A 17,198-nucleotide genomic window follows, 5' to 3' on the forward strand; every position below is an offset into this window, starting at 1 on the left:
AGGATCGCAGTCACTGTTAATATGTTTCCTTTTCTGCAGTTGAACGGTTAATAGTGCTTTATTGTAAGGAGATCCACCTATGCTGACACCTATGCTGTCTAGTGTGAAGGTGTTGACGTTCACTTTAGAATATGTGGCTTTGGGTGTCACTTCTTATGGATGTGTGTGTGTGTGTGTGGGGGGGTGGGGGGTGGTGAGGATTGTTGTTGTGCGAGCGTCTTCTTTCTTTTTGTGTTCCTGTGTCTTGTTTGAATCCCCCTCTTTGTGTGTGTCCCGTCCGTTGCTTGTAGGGTCTGTGGGGTGGGCTTTGCTCGCCAACCCCTGGTGTTGGGAATGACAAAGAGCGTGATGTATGAATGAGATATAGAATAGTGTGACGGTGTAGATGATGCAAATAGAAATCAAACAATAAAGTGTGTGGCACAGTGTAAAGGTTTATTTGAAAATTTCTTTGTACACGCCGTTTAAGTGTAAAAGGTAATTCCAGCTCAGAACTTGTAAGGTCATTTAAGATGGTTATTGTTGTGATCAGAGTCAAGTTTGTCAGAGCTTAGAAAGAGTTGTGTCTCTCCAGGAAGTAATGGAATGACTTGGGTATTTATGTTTTCCACATTAATATTTTTTGGACATAATATAGTGCGTTGTGTTAAAAGGGGCATTTGGTCTAATGAGATTGCTGTTCCAAATGTCTCTGTAACTAAGTCGTCGCAGATAAAGGATTGAGGAATTCTAATAATATGTGGCTGAAGTCCATCTGTATTTGTGAGTGTACCATCTCTCAGTTGTAATAAGCAATTGTTATGATCTGGTTCTGGACATCGTATCTTTTTTACTAACTGTATCTTTTGAAAGCAATGCCAATTGTCTGCGTATTTTAAGGTGCACTGAACAATAGCTGAGTGCATGGTATCTGGAAGAATAGCTAATCACCGTCTAAAATCTCCTCCTCATAAAAGTACCTTTCCTCCAAATCGAATATTATTATTCATAAACGTTTGTAGAAGTTTATGAATGGTGTTGAGTAAGTGACTTCATGCCATTGAACATTCATCAATAAACAACATTTTTTCAAGACGGATGTCACGTGCAGTGCCACCGTTAATGTTCATAGTGGATACCGATTTGTAGGATCTAATGTAGTTGATAAAGATTTCTCTTTCAGGTACATCGTCAGTTATAAGCTTCTGTAGATATTCAGGATATGAATGTAAAGGAGCCAGTCTAATTTGACCCTTTTGACAACAACGTGTAAATGTATAACTTGTATTGCCAGTTGTTTCTTCAGGGAAGTGAAGTGAATGACAATGATTGCAAATGACATTCATTAATCCGAATGAATTTTCCTGGTGTATGTTTTGCTTGTGCCGTTTGAGAGGCGCGTTGTTGCATGTGTAGTATTTGGGACGTGTTGTTTTGGAGCTGTAATCGATTTGCCTGTGCTGTGTGAGAAGCCCGTTGTAGCCTTCGCTGCCATTAACGTATGTCTGAGACGGGAGGTGTTTCGTTTTGAATCCGTGCCTGTTGCGATGCAGCACTTTGATTGATAGTTTGCGTCATGTGGATCCAGGATGTAGATTTGTGCATATTTGCGTTGTTGATTTGTTTCAGGGTGCACTGTTCCAATGCGATGCAGTATCTGTGCACATATGGGAAAGCAGTATGGGCCATTGCCTTTTGGTGGCCTGATATTTACTCCGGTATATGCAAAAGCAAATGAACTATTGTAGGATCTAATGCAGTGGGGGGATCGTTGTTGCGCGAGCGTTTTGTTTCTTTTTGTGTTCCTGTGTCTTGTTTGAATCCCCCTCTTTGTGTGTGTCCCGTCCCTTGCTTGTAGGGTCTGTGGGGTGGTTTTGTGTTCTTTTTTTTGGTCTTCCATGGGCTTGTTGAATCCCCCTCTTGGTGTGTGTCCCGTCCCGTGCCTGTAGGGTGTGGGGGGGGTATGGTCGTGCCTTGCTATTGTGCGCTCGTCTGTTCTTTTTTTTTTGGTGTGTTTAGTTTCGTGTGCAATGTGTTTCGTGCTTTCCCCTCGTTTGAGTACTCTTTCCCCTCGTTTGAGTACTCTTTTATGTGCCTTTTCCTTATTTTGGTGCTTGTTGAGCCTCATTTTTGTGACTCCTTTCTGTATGTGCTCACTCCTGTTTTCTGTGCTCTTGTCGGACTCTTTTTGCGCCTGCGTCTCTCGCGGCCCCTCATCCGCCTCTCTCCCCCTCTTTGTGTGTCCCGTCCCTTGCTTGTAGGTTCTGTAGGGTGGTTTTGTGTTCTTTTTTTTGGTCTTCCATGGGCTTGTTGAATCCCCCTCTTGGTGTGTGTCCCGTCCCGTGCCTGTAGGGTGGCGGGGGTATGGTCGTGCCTTGCTATTGTGCGCTCGTCTGTTCTTTTTTTTTTGTTGTGTTTAGTTTCGTGTGCAATGTGTTTCGTGCTTTCCCCTCGTTTGAGTACTCTGTAATGTTTTTTTTCCTTATTTTGGTGCTTGTTGAGCCTCATTTTTGTGACTCCTTTCTGTATGTGCTCACTCCTGTTTTCTGTGCTCTTGTCGGACTCTTTTTGCGCCTGCGTCTCTCGCGGACCCTCATCCGCCTCTCTCGCCCTCTTTTGTCCGCCTTTCTCGGGTCCTCAGCCGACTCTCGCGGACTGTTTGTTGCGCCGGCGCAGTACGTCTTTTTGCAGCTACGGCCCATGGCCGGATGTGCCTGCGTCCATCATCCGGTTTAGCATTCTCGGTTAGTAATATGGATATATATATATATATATATATATATATATATATATATATATATATATATATATTATAATATATATATATATATATATATATATTATATTATATATATATATTATATTATTTATATATATATATATATTATATTATATATATTATATTATATATATATATATTATATTATATATACATATATATATATATATATATATATATATATATATATTATATTATATATATATATATTAATATATATGTATATATATATATATATATATGTATATATTAATATATATATGTATATATATATATATATATATATATATATATATGTATATAATGGTGTATATGTGTGTGTACACACACACACACACAGTTATGTCCATAAGTATTAGGGCAGTAACACAATTTTCATAATTTTGGCTCTGTAAACCACCGCAATGGATTTGAAACACAACAATCAAGATGTGATTGACGTGTAGACTTTCAGCTTTTATTCAAGGGGTTTAACAAAAATATTGTATGAGCTGTTTACAAAAGAGGAACGTTTTTATACATGGTCCCTTTATTTTCATGGGCTCAAAAGTATTTGGACAAACTAACATAATCATAAATACTGTATAGTGATCATTTTCAATATTTGGTTGAAAATCCTTTAGAATCAATGAATGCCTGAAGTCTGGAACCCATGGCCATCTCCAAGTGCTGGATGAAACTTTGCCAGGCCTTTACTGTAGCTGTCTTCAGTTGTTGCTTGTTCGTTGGACTTTCTGCCATCAGTTATGCTTTTTCAATTGGGTCAAGGTCAGTTGATTGACTTGGGCTTTGAAGAATATTCCACTACTCTGCCTTTAAAATCACTTGGTCTGCTTTTGCAGTATGTTTTGGCTCATAGTCCATATGTGAAGTGTCATCCTATCAGTTCTGCAGGATTTGGCTGAATCTGAGCCTATAGTATAGCCCTACACACTTCAGAATGTATCCTGCTAATTCTGCCAGCAGTCATATCATCAATAAACACTAGTGACTAACTTCCATTCACAGCCATGCATGATCATGCCATAAAACTGCCTCCATCATGTTTTACAAATGAAGTGGTATTCATTGGATAATGAGCTGTTTCTTGTCTTCTCCATACTCTCTTCTCTCTCCAACACTCTGTTATATATTGATCTTAGTTTCCTATGTCCAAAGAAAATTGTTCTAGAACTGGACAGGCTTTTAAAAAAATGTTTTCTGGCAAAGTCTAATCTGTCCTTCCAGTGCTTAAGGTTTACCAGTGGTTTGCACCTTGTGGTAAACCCTCTGTCTTTACTTTCATGAAGTCTTGATTGTCGACTTTGGCAATGATAGGTCTACCTCCCAGAAAGTTTTCTTGGTTTGCCTAAATGTTGTGAAGTGGTTCTTCTTCACCAAGAACAATTCTGCAATCATCCAGCACAGCTTCGTTCTGTGGTTTTCCAGACCTTCTGGTGTTGCTGAGTCCACCAGTGTGTTCCATGTTTTTAAGAATGTACTAAATGGTTGATTTGACCATTCCTGTTGTTTCTGATATCTCTTGAAAGGGTTTGTTTTGTTTTCTAGCCTAATTTTGGACTGTTTGTCTTGCATGGACAGCTCTTTGGACCTCATATTGAGAGTTCACAGTGACAGCTTCCAAATGAAAATTCCACACTTGAAATCTATTCTAGACCAGGGGTAGGCAACGTCCGTCCTGGAGTGCCGCAGTATGTGCAGTTTTTTGTTCCAACCCAGTTCCTTAACGAGAACTCAATTATTGCTGATGAAGCACATATTGCTTAAGTGACATTTTAATGCTTCATTTTAGTGGTCTCGCTTGTTAAGGTTCTCCAACCTTAATTGCTTATTTCAATCTTAAACTGCTGCATTCAGTGTTTTAATTGCTCCTTATTAGCAATAAGATGTAAAACAGGGGTAGGCAATGTCGGTCCTGGTGAGCCGCAGTGGCTACAGGTTTTCATTCAACCCAATTGCTTAATTAGAAACCAATCATTGCCAATCTCAGACCTTATTTAATTTTATGGCTTGTTAGTCTGTGCAATGTAAGGCTTTTATATCGTAGATTTTTTTCCTTTCCAAGGATGATATCCAAATGATTTGAAGCCTAAAACAGATCATTTTCAGTCTGTCACATTTTTCTATTAAGTGTTTTATTAAATCAAACCGTGCATGATGAACACACACAGATGTAATTGGAAAAAAGCTAGCTGGAGAACTGTTGGCTGCTTTGTCTTTTACATCTTATTGCTAATAAGGAGCAATTAAAACACTGAATGCAGCAGTTTAAGATTGAAATAAGCAATTAAGGTTGGAGAACCTTAACAAGCGAGACCACTAAAATGAAGCATTAAAATGTCACTTAAGCAATATGTGCTTCATCAGCAATAATTGAGTTCTCGTTAAGGAACTGGGTTGGAACAAAAACCTGCACATACTGTGGCACTCCAGGACCGACGTTGCCTAATAAAGTATCTATCTATCTATCCATCCATCCATCCATCCATCCATCCATCCATCCATCCATCCACCCACCCCTGTTCTAGACCATTTACCTCATTAATACTTAATGAAATAATGAGGAAACTGCTTCAACCTGGCTGTGGAACAGCTTGTCAGTCAAATGTCCAAATACTGTTGAGCCCCTGGAAATGTTGTTTGGGGGTGTTGTGGGTGCAGGGTGGGTTATACAACTATATCTATATATCAGGGCTGAACAAGTTAATACATTATTATCGTGTTAACGCATTAAGTAATTAATGTCGACAATTATTTATCCCACGTTAATGCAGTGTTTGTTATTATTATTATTTTGAAAGCCTTAGTCTCTCTAGCTATCATTAGAGATCACTGATCTTCTTGTTACAGCGCTTTTCGGTTCACTTTTACTAGAAGGAAAGTTAGCTTTGTTAATTTGACCTCGATTCACTGTGCTTGCATGAGTAGTGAAAAGCAAACAACTTCTAAAATGGCATGTGGAGAGATACCAAAGTGAATGCTGAAAGGAAAATAATCCATGGATTACTTTTTTTGTATTATTGCTGAATTGGACTCTGATTTTGATGCAAGTGATCTTAAGATGTAGGTTGAAAACAAAAGTGAGGTACCGGCATCGGCTGATCGTGGTGCTGAACACGTTTGTGTAGCTGATGCACCTATGGCAATGTTTGCCTGGGAGGACAGACACTTACGATGACAGGAGGTACAAACCATATTGCATCTCACTGCAACTGCCACCCCCGTGCACCTGTCTCACCAAGACAGCCAGGCAGCCAGCCCACCATGCATTCCTGCTGGCTGTCCAGCCACACACCCCGCGCAGCTGCTGCAGGCGCCAACAGCAGGCACAACTGGCAGTATCGGACGTTTTATGTTGATTTATGTGTGAAACCATTGCTTTGTGCGTTTTTCAGAAAACTGAGATTTTTGGAAAAAATATTATCCCTCAAAGAGTTGCTACTGAACATAGACTGTTTATGCTGCTCCCTGATAAAAGAAAATGTTTCTGCTGGCATCTGTTTAGATAAAAAAGAAAACAGATTTAGAAATATTAACTTGCTGTTGCTCGGAAGGTGCCTGTTATAATGTTATAATTGTGGCTCTGGATTCTTGAGTGTAACTTGTTTTTCTGTAACAAACTAGATAAAACGTTAATGCCCTGGCAATGGCAAATAGCTTTGGTTTTATATTTGATTTGATTAAATTAATGTTTAAATTGAGATTTACAAGAAATATTTTAACTGCTGCTATGTAAAGGGAATACTGCTGTTAAAAACACCTTATTTGTTTAAAGTGTTTGCAAACAAATACATGCAATACACTACTTTTGAGTTCTTTATTGCATTTTGCGCACAACAATGTGATTTTTGTGATTGTCTGCAATTAATCGTGATTAAAAAATTATAATCGTTGCCCAGCACTAATACATAGATCTAGATGTATAGAGATACAGATATAAATAATACGCTACTGTGGCTGTTTGTTTGTCTGTCCAGGATTTTAAATCATCTGTAGCTCGCAAACCGTTTGACCTATTGACCTGAAATTTGGTGCAGATATACTACATGACATCTACTATCCGCTTATGGGGTGATGATTGACCTCCAAGGTTATTCCTCTTTTTATTTTTATTTTATTCTATTGTAGAATCAATTCTCTGCAGCAGCCAGCAGGGCGGCCGTGTGGCACTTGTGTGTGGGCGCCGTTGTCATCCCTGCCACCTTCGCCGTCACTTCCCCTTCCTCTTCATATCTTAAATCATTCTTGAGGCAGATTGAAGACTTAAGTGCCAGCTTAAGTGAAAAATTAAAGAAAACATACTGAGTAATTGCAACACAAACACTGACTTAATCAGTTTTAATGTAAAAAGATGCCGACAAAAGAAGAGAAGAAGCAGGCCATGGAGAAAAGAAGAGCTGCTCTGGAAGCAGCAAGCACATTCATCTCTGAGCAAACGAATGCTAAACGTACAGAGAGAGTATGAAAATTATGAATACTCAAGTCAAGTGTATTCACTTCACGTTATCGTGCAGTGCGCCATTACTGGTATAGTATATGTAGGTCAGTAGGTAGCTAGCACTTTTATTAACACTAGAATCCCTGAATCTTACGATTTTTTTTTTTCGTTGTTCCTGATATCCTTAACTTTTCCTAACATATGCCAAGTAGCTCATGACTACTTAACACTGCACTAATAGCCTGTTTTTGTTTTGCAGATAAAGGCATCACCCTGCTGAAATCCTAACAGTTGAAGTTTGTGTTGAAGTGTTTATCTGGCGATGCATTTGTAAGGAACTGTATAGGTAATGCAGTACCGTGATTTGAAATACATACATTTCATGTGTATTTCAATGATCTGTGTAAATATAGAATGACAGAGGAAATGTGAGGCAAGAAATGCTGAACACACGGCTAAAATAGAAAATGTTTTCATACGTAATAGGACATAATTTTGATGTGAATTGTAGGATACCTGATGACTGAAGCCCAATTATCCAATAAACACTTTCACAAAAGGTGTAACCAAACAAGTATGCTTTTATTCAAGAATAAAACTAAACAAAAAGAAATTGCTCAGTTGACATGTTGCTGAAACCTAACTATCACTTGGTACAAAATAAGAGATGTTCGAATACGTGTGTTGACGCATTTCATTTTCAACCAGTTGTCATAGTGGTAACGTTGCTCCATCATGGGTCAGTGCAGATGGCGCAGTGGATACGCTACCATTTAGTAATGGCAAGGTAATAGGTTCAAATCCTGCATCTTCTCTGTATTTAGCACTTTGAGTAATGAACTGCTGTTATTATTAGTATCAGATAACAAAAACATACATTTGATGTGAGTCTGTAACATCCTGTGTAAATTTATGGTACCTGTAAAAGATGTTACTTTTCCTCACACACGTACATTCATATCAACATGTCATTTGAACAATTTTTTTTAATTCAGTTTTATTCTTGGATTCTAGACTAAAAAAATCATTTAAATGACATGTTGATGTGAATGTCCATGTGCGAGGAAAAGTAACATCCACCATAGACACTGCAGTGTCTGTTTGCTCAACAAGACACCAAGAAGAAATGATTGAGCTGTGTTTGTATGTCTACTTTTATCCCTTCAGTTCTAATTTATACAAGTTACCTAAATTTACACCGGCTGTTACAGACTTAAATCAAGTGTATGTTTTTATTATATAATAGTAACAATAATAGCAGCTCACTACTCGAAATGGTAAATGTGAGGAGGACCCGAGGTCAAACCTGCATCCTCTTGATTATGGGGCAGCAGTCCTTATCTCTGCACTAGCTAAGCAGATGTGTTTACTTTGTATCAATTGATAGTTGGGCTTCAGTTTTTACACATTGCAAGTAACATGTAAGTTGAATAATTTCTTTTTCTTCAGTTATATTCTTGAATAAAGGTGCACTTGTTTTGTTATACCTTTTGTGAAAATGTTTGATATTTGGACTTCAGTCTTCACACATTGTACAATTCACGTCAACATTTTGTCAATTATTACTATAACATTGAAAAAGTTTCTGTTTTAGTTATGTGTTTAACATTTCTTGCCCTGCATTTCCTATTATCCTACATTTACACAAATCATTGTAGACACAGAACACACATGAAATATATTATTTGGAATACATACATTATTTACCCTATACAATTCCAGACACTTTACTCCCAGATAAACAGATTTCAGTTCTCAGTATTTATGTCTGACTTGACTTCAACTGCCTTGGTGGGGGATGAGTGAGCAGGATGCCTACTGGCAGTGTTGATTGACGTATTTGCAAAACAAAAATGATGATGACAAGGTGCAAGGGAATTTAAGGTGGCTCGGCATTACAAATATTTTCGTAGGCTTCAGGGGTTTTAGTGTTAATTACAGTGAGCAAATTATATTGCCCAAAATCAAAAAAATGACCTTTTAAATATCTTACTTTCATTAAAATACTGCATTGTGAAATAATCTGTTACAGACGCACCCTAAATAAACACACAGCTCATTTTATTGGTGGATAATATACAGTCATAATTGAAATGTGAAAGCTTTACTTCTCAGTTCTTACTGTGTTAATTATACACAGCATCTCTTGCTTTTAGACTCCTATAACCACTATTTTGTCACCATAAACTGTTACTTTTACATGGTGAGTAGCATGTAGACTTAAACATTTGAAAAGGTGTAAAGTTTGAAGCCAGGAATGGATTTCGATCAGAAAAAAGCCCAGGATTTTCAACACAATTACCCAAACATCAGCCATCATTGCATCTTCTCATTATTGCACATACACATTACATTCCTCATTGATTTGTAAGTGAAATAATGTGGTATATTCACTGACGCAAAAGCACAGGCTCTGCCAATGCTACATAATCTCCCTGATTCACCCAGTCTTTTAACACTGAGTGCCTTTCACTAGTTATGCTGTGCTGCTGTGCACCGTATACAGGGTTCAGTAGTTGTGAGGTTTTCAAGTGCCAGGGTGTGGTATTTTTTTTTATATAACTTTAAAATTATACAGTTTTTGTGCAATAAACCATTCAGTGTCTGGCAGGGAGTTTCACTCACTTTTTGGCAGAAAAATACTTTTCTAACAGATTGCTACAGCATGACTATAAGACTGTAAAAAATACTGTATATAACCTATTGCTGTGTGCTTCCTCCATATTTTTATGGGTAAAATACTCATGTGACAACAGATGCAATACAAAGTGTATTCAGCAGTTCCAATGTTTTCAGCAAACAAACAATATAGATTCAGGCAATTCTTTCGTTATCACTGTCAGGGTTGTGGTACTTGAGCACTAAGGACAGAGCATATATGTACATGTCCGTACCGAAAGGCTGCAAGCAACCACTATCTGTACCACACAAAGCCACCCATCAGCCAGCTGAAATGTGTGCACCCTGATTTGCACTTGCCACATTGCTAAACGCAACCCATTAATTACACTACAAAAAGGAAAGCAGGGAATGTAATGTAAGTACAAATAAAATCTAAAATTGTATATGAAACAATATTACATAAGCAGATTATATATATCATGTTAAACTTAAACATACAGACCACAGTGTCATATTAGTATTGATTATATTTCATTGCCACCTACAATAAGGCTGAACCTTTACAAAAAATTAATGTCTAATGGTCTAACACATATGTAAAGTTAGGTGTTAGTCCAAACTAAACTTCTTTTCACCATTCCATGTTATTTTCTTGTTTAACACCGGGAACCAACATAGTACTCTTAAACATTCAAATTACCCTCTACCGCCACGGTTGATACTTAATGTATGATTTAAAATTTCCATTAATTTGAATGTTCTGATGAGCATCATAAGTAGGCATAGTAAACAGGATGCTGACCTGACTACATCTTCACCACTACACAGCAGCCCTGAAGTAACCTCAAGAGTGAAGTGGTTCAGCATTTTTTTTCCCTTATTCAACCCTTTTTGTGATTTTATTTATTTATTTGGATTGGGAATTTTTCAGTCTGTTCCTTTTATTTGTGTCTCATAGGTATGACATAGTGGTGGAGTAGGCACTGGGGTTATAGTAAGATCAGATGAATCGTGGTTCACAAACATTGCTTGCCTCTCTCTCTTTCTGTTTCTTCTTCCACCAAGGAATTTTTGACAGATTTACCTCCTCATTCTGAATGATGGGAGGTGTGATATTGTATAGCTCCTGGTTCAATCACATCATAGCAAAATTGTCTATGTGCCCCTGAGCCCCAAGTGTCTTTTAAATGACCAGGTTTCCATCCACAAGGCTTCCTGTTCTCTATCATGCTTGACTTAAGCAGTTTTACTGACCTCTGATGAATCATTCACATCTTTACTCATTGTGTGGTGCCCTTTTGTCACATAAACTGATGTCTAGAAGTGTGCTTACACTGTCAGTGTGAACTTTTCTGTCCCTCCTTTCCTGCTGAGAATGTTTTCTGCTATATGTATTTCCTGATGAATCCTTTACATCTGGTAATCCTTTGCCTGCTAGACAACACCTTAAAACTTTAGTAAAAGTAAAATAGTTTTGTTCATGTCAAACATCCATTTTCAAGCAAACATATGACTTAATTTAAAATGCTTTAATGATGCTTTTGTCATAGTTCCATGATGCTGCAGTTTTGTGTGTATTTTGCTATTGTTTTGGTCAATTTTAAAATGCACACATCTTAGTTGTAATTGTTACACATTTGAAATTTTGAAAAGGCTGTTTTTGAAAGTCTGTTTGGAAAGTTGTGCTCTAAATGCAGAACACAAATTGTACTTATGCATGCAGCAGTCTGCAGTGTCTCTGCCATGTATCAGAAAGTTGACATGAAGTATAGTTAAAGATGGAGCTGTTACAGGACTAAAATAATGCAGATTTCTATATTACATACACCTTAGAACCTTGTGAACAAAGTGCTGAAAAATGATCAATTTTGATAAAAGAAACATCTTATTGTTTGTCACGCTCGATTTGCTTCTTCTAGTATATTATTGTGAAAAATAGTGTAATTTATCACCAAGTCTAAAAATAATTGTACATCTATTTAAAGTGGTTTTCGTGAATTATTTGATTAAGTCTTATAATATTGTATGGAACAACTGGTATGTGACTTTTTATTAACACTTATCACAGGCTTCCCTGGAAGAATGTGTCATTACTGTGGTCCTTTGACATACTGTATTTACTGTATTTTTCATTGTAAATAAACTGTTAATTATTAAGTAATATTCCCCCGTCCATCAGTCTATTCCATGTACCTTCTTTTGTCAGCACTCAGTCATGGAGATTTGTAGCATACCCTGACAGCCCAAGCATTTAGGTGGTCATCACTGTAAAGGTTATACCAAAGGGTCACTGGTTACATACACACATCCACACAGACCATTGAACTACTTTGCCATCCTGCTAAATAATAACCTATGCTTCAATAATTTTAATTGATTTCAAGGTTTATTGATGAGGTCTGGACCTGGAGTGCCACTATGCATGGCAAAAACATTTTTTTGCACAGTTAGTTGACTAAACGTATTGCCACCTTTGCCCCAGGTGTGCTGCTGAAGGGACACTGCCATAATTCCAAGTTGGTTGTGTATGTTGTAATAAACCCATAACTCAATCAAAAGTAGTAATTGTATTTTTACATATCCAAGGGTGTCTTCCATTTTCCAAGTTCCATTTTCTCTTTCATTAGTAAAATATGCCAAGTCGAGCAACTGAGTGAATCAAAGATCCCACCTGTTGTCAGTGAAAGACGTGCTAGAGATGCACTGATCGATCAGCCATCAATTTAAATAGTCCGATTTTTAACTAGAAAAGCCTCAGATTGGTAAATTGGCCAATCACAAAAAATGACCTTTTCAGCTCCTGGTTTTCTAAGCCTTGCAGTAATTTAGTTGCATTGCTCCTTTACGTTAGGGATTAACAAAAGTTGAGCCAGCACACATCTAACCCCCCCACCCTCTGAGAAAATCTTGCAATGTTAACAAAGAGCAGCAAGTCAAGAGAGCAAGAGAAGATTGAAATATTAGCCTTTTTTTGTTAAAGAAAAGTGTCTTTTAATTAAAGTGGACACTGTTTCTCCACGTACTTGTGTTAAGTAGAACAGTTTACATTTTTAATTGGAAAAAGGAAAGATAAAGAATTTGAAATTGATGTTTAGTAAGCAATATGCTTGTTAGCCTAAGAGCAAAATGTTCCTTTTGCTTATAAACTTGTTAAGCATATTAGCCTTGTATCTTCTTGATAAACATCATATGAACATTTAATACATCAGCTGCTTTTTAAAAGAGTTGTACTGTTTTTATTATTTGCTTGTGTGTGTCACACAGTACAAGTTTTGGTTAGAAACAAGTACTGCATTATTAAAATGGTAATACATATTTGTAATTACACATCAAAAATTACAAATGTATAGCTGGTACACTGAGGTAAAAAAATATTGTAATGTATATTTTAACAGCAAAAGAGCTGTAGTGCAATTAATGATTAAAAATTAATAAAACCCTTATATTGCATGTATTGCCAGTATCAATTAATTGATTGTGTGAGAGTTTTTTTTTATTACATTGTATTTCAGATAGTTGCATTACAAACGAAGTGAAACAACATGACTGCTTGTAGTTAGGAGAGGCATTTTATTTTCTTTTATGCCATGTGCATTATGGATAAATATTTTTGTACATATTTTATTAAAATATGGCAGCTTCAAAAGAATAAATGTGATATGTCAACTGCAACACAGAAACTCCACTCTGTTGTACAAAATTTAAAGTTTCACTGTTTCTACTGGTACATACAAATTGTTTCAAGGACTGTCATGAAAAATATTGAAGGAAGGTTTGGATGAGTACATAATTACGGAAGGATCGTGGGAAACAGAGAGCTTATTCAGGGCATTATCTCCATGGGAATTGGAGTTTGTTGCAACCCTGTTGGGTTCCATGAGCGCCTGCAGGGGCTACTGCAGCTACTTGCTGAGCTCTTGGTTGCAGCACTTCCACCACACCCGTGCTCGTAGACCACTTTCCAGTGCTTTATAAAAGGAGCCAGTGGCCACTACTCAGGGAACCAGAGTCGGGAGGAGGTGATTGAAGCTTGCTGCCAGGAGAAGTGGAGACGGGGAGAGAGAGAGAGAGAGAGAGAGAAGAAAAAAAAAGGGTACTGTATTGTACTGTGCTTGGGAACTGTGGTGCTGTGGGGAACAAAACTAAAGTGCTTCGCACAGCTGAATAAATGTGTCTTGTGTGCTGACACCACTTGGTGTCTTCAAAATAAATATATATACATACATACACACACAAAGATGAGTCAAAAATTATCCACACTCTTGTTATATTAAAACTTCACTGCTTTCTGTACGAGGTCCCTGTCTCCCCAGTTACTGTTATGCAGGTGTGAATGTGTTATGCCAGATCATTTGTAAGTGCGGTGTGAGAAACAATTTCTGCCCCACTTGTGATTTACACGAAAGAAGAGCAATGTGCAGTGATTCATTTGTTTCCAGTCTGAGGGAGTGCCTAGTGCTGATATTTATCGAAGACTTTGTGCACAGTATGGAGAAAGTGTTTTGTCGCTAAGAAGTGTGTATGAATGGATAGAGAAGCTTAAGGAAAGTCGCACAAGTATCAGCCATGAAGAAAGAGCTGGATTCCTGTCCCATGTCCAAGACTGATGACAACATTGAGTGTGCACGTGTAATGATTCTATTGATTAGACAAGTGACAGTAGATGATGTGGTAAATCATTTACAAATCAGCCATGGCTCTGACTATACAATAATCCACGACAGCCTTGGGTTTTGTTTACAGAAATAACTGCCATAAGAGCACAAACAGAAGTGTTTGGATATCTGCAAACAAAAATTGGACCGATACTCTAAGGAAGGTGAACATTTCTTAAAAAGAATCATTACTGCTGACGAAACATGGATTCATCACTGCGAGCCTGAGAGTAAACAGCAGAGTATACAATGGAAACATCCTCAATTGCCCTTCAAGAAAATTGATGCTTACAGTTTTCTGGGATTCTCAGGGGCCAATATCAGAACATTATCAGGAAAAAGATCCAATAATCAACAGTGCTTGTTACAGTGAGATGCTCACTGAAGAGCAAAAACCTTAACTTTGGACAAAACGCAAAGGATTTTTGTCCAAGGGCATTGTGTTCTTGCATGACGATGCATGTCCAGACACCGCCACCAACACTATCGACACTCTGCAAAAACATTGTTTTGAGGTGTTATAGCATCCTCCCTATATTCATGATCTTGTCCCTTCGGACTGTCACCTGTTTGGTCCCCTGAAAGAAACTCCCCACACTTCATCCATTTTCAGCCCCTTATTAACATAATCAGAATAATAGCAGTTTATTTTTCGGCATATAATTTAGGTGCAATAATGCCAAAAACCCCTTTAGTGCATGGTGTTACCAAAAAGACTGAGAAATTATTCCATATGTTTTGCTGTTTTATTATTATTTATCCTATGAAAAATATCCTTTCTATTTTATATTATACTCAAAATCCCACTAGCTTTTAATTTTTGTTTCAGAGGAAAACATTCTTTGTCATTTCACTTCAACTAGAGTAATGCCAGTGAGAGTCTATAATTGTCAGAAATGCAGCATTTGCTATTACAAACATGCAGTGGAGAGGTGATTATAGCGACCATTAAAAGCAAACAAGGAAAAGAGAGAAGACAAAATAATCTCTACCGATCTCATTGGGCCTTACTTTTTACAGTTTTTTTCTTCCTAAATACGTAACACTATCACTTTTATACCTTTACTTAACCATATACAGTGGAACCTCGGTTTGCGAGTAACTTGGTTTACGAGTGTTTTGCAAGACGAGCAAAAATTTTTAATCAATTTTGACTTGATAAACGAGCGAGGTCTTGCAGTACGAGTAGTATGTATACGCTTTGTCTGCTGAGCGTCATGTGCTCACAAATGAGCTGATGGTTCTTCTCTCTCTCGCTGCGGGATTGTGGGTAATCGTCTCCTATTCTCCATCTGAGTCGGCGTGCCTCACTCAAATTATCAACATCCGTGCGAGCGTATACTGTTTACTGCAGCATTAGCATTGTGACTGTGTGTGTGTGTATATATATATATATATATATATATATATGTATGTATGTATGTGTGTGTGTGTGTGTGTGTGTGTGTGTGTGTGTGTGTGTGTGTGTGTGTGTGTGTGTGTGTGTGCGAGAGTCCCCGTCTTGCACCCTAAAACACGAAGCTGAGTCTCAGTACTTTAGCAACACCAGCTCTATTCAGCTTGAAACAACAACAGCACGGTTATTTATACACAGACACAGCAGTCAGGCAGGGCCCTGCACATTTATAATGTTCCTTGTTCCTTGTATCACCCATCGATGGCAGGCGCTTATAGCATGTCCGCGATCATTTCGGATTCGCTTTTTCGGCGAACTGCTACAGCACTGGGAGACTGCGATAGCTTTGGGACGCTCTTCTGCATGTCGTCCCGTTGGGTGCAATGCCATAAGAGTTTAGAAACTCACTCACACCAGCCATGATTCTTTTCAAAGGTAAAGTGCAGGTTAATTTGTTTTATGTATTTTTACTTTATATTTTGTATTAATCATTTTTATATGAATAGATTTGGGTTGTGGAACAAATCATCTGAGTTTCGATTATTTCTTATGGGGAAATTCACTTTGATATACGAGTGTTTTGGACTACGAGCACGTTTCCGGAACGAATTATGCTCGCAAACCGAGGTTCCACTGTATTGCCAACAGGCTATCTGTAGAAGCCATACTGGCCTCTTCTCACTCATACATGCCAGTGTTCTAAATTTTGGTGGGTTCGTAGATTCCAAGTATTACCTTGGTTGCTGGCCCTTTAGGGAATGTTAGTATCTTTATCACAGAGTTGCACACACTTCGTTTCTGAAGTCCTTGGACTATATTATTTATGTGTAGTATTACAGGTTTGATTAAGGTATCTGAGTGATGTGCATTGGCAGAGATAATAAGTGAGAAATTCTAACAGTGAAATTTGGTTTTATATGTGATTATGTTGGAATAAATTTTTTAAAGTAATCGGTTGTGGCTACAGAAATGATGTACTAAATGTATTCATTTAGAAAGCTTAAAAAAATGGTTTTTGTTATGTTTTGCAGACAGTACAATGTTGATTACAAGCTAGATACATATCTGAAAATTGCTCGTTTGTACCTTGAAGATGATGATCCAGTACAGGCAGAAGCATATATCAATAGAGCCTCACTGTTACAAAATGAGTCTACAAATGAACAATTACAGATCCACTATAAGGTAAGTAGATGATAGCATTTGTATTTTAAAAAATAAAGAATAAAAACAAATAATCAATTTTTAAAAATTTATTTACAGATATATATTCTTGATTGTTCCTTATTTTGTGTATACCTGTATAATAATTACTACTTACTACACACT

The 17,198-nt window shown here is 37.5% G+C and overlaps 1 protein-coding gene across 2 annotated transcripts in view; it reads left to right on the plus strand.

The window, feature by feature from the left end:
- cops4 (COP9 constitutive photomorphogenic homolog subunit 4 (Arabidopsis)) overlaps nucleotides 1-17,198 on the plus strand; it is a 62,507-nt gene that overhangs the window by 24,517 nt on the left and 20,792 nt on the right. For both annotated transcript variants that reach the window (XM_051929672.1, XM_051929673.1), the window contains exon 5: nucleotides 16,901-17,054. In XM_051929672.1, the coding sequence (XP_051785632.1) occupies nucleotides 16,901-17,054 (154 nt within the window). The remainder of the gene's footprint in view (nucleotides 1-16,900; nucleotides 17,055-17,198) is intronic.

This window comes from Erpetoichthys calabaricus, chromosome 7 (genome assembly GCF_900747795.2).
Source record: "Erpetoichthys calabaricus chromosome 7, fErpCal1.3, whole genome shotgun sequence".
Classification (NCBI taxonomy): domain Eukaryota; kingdom Metazoa; phylum Chordata; class Cladistia; order Polypteriformes; family Polypteridae; genus Erpetoichthys; species Erpetoichthys calabaricus.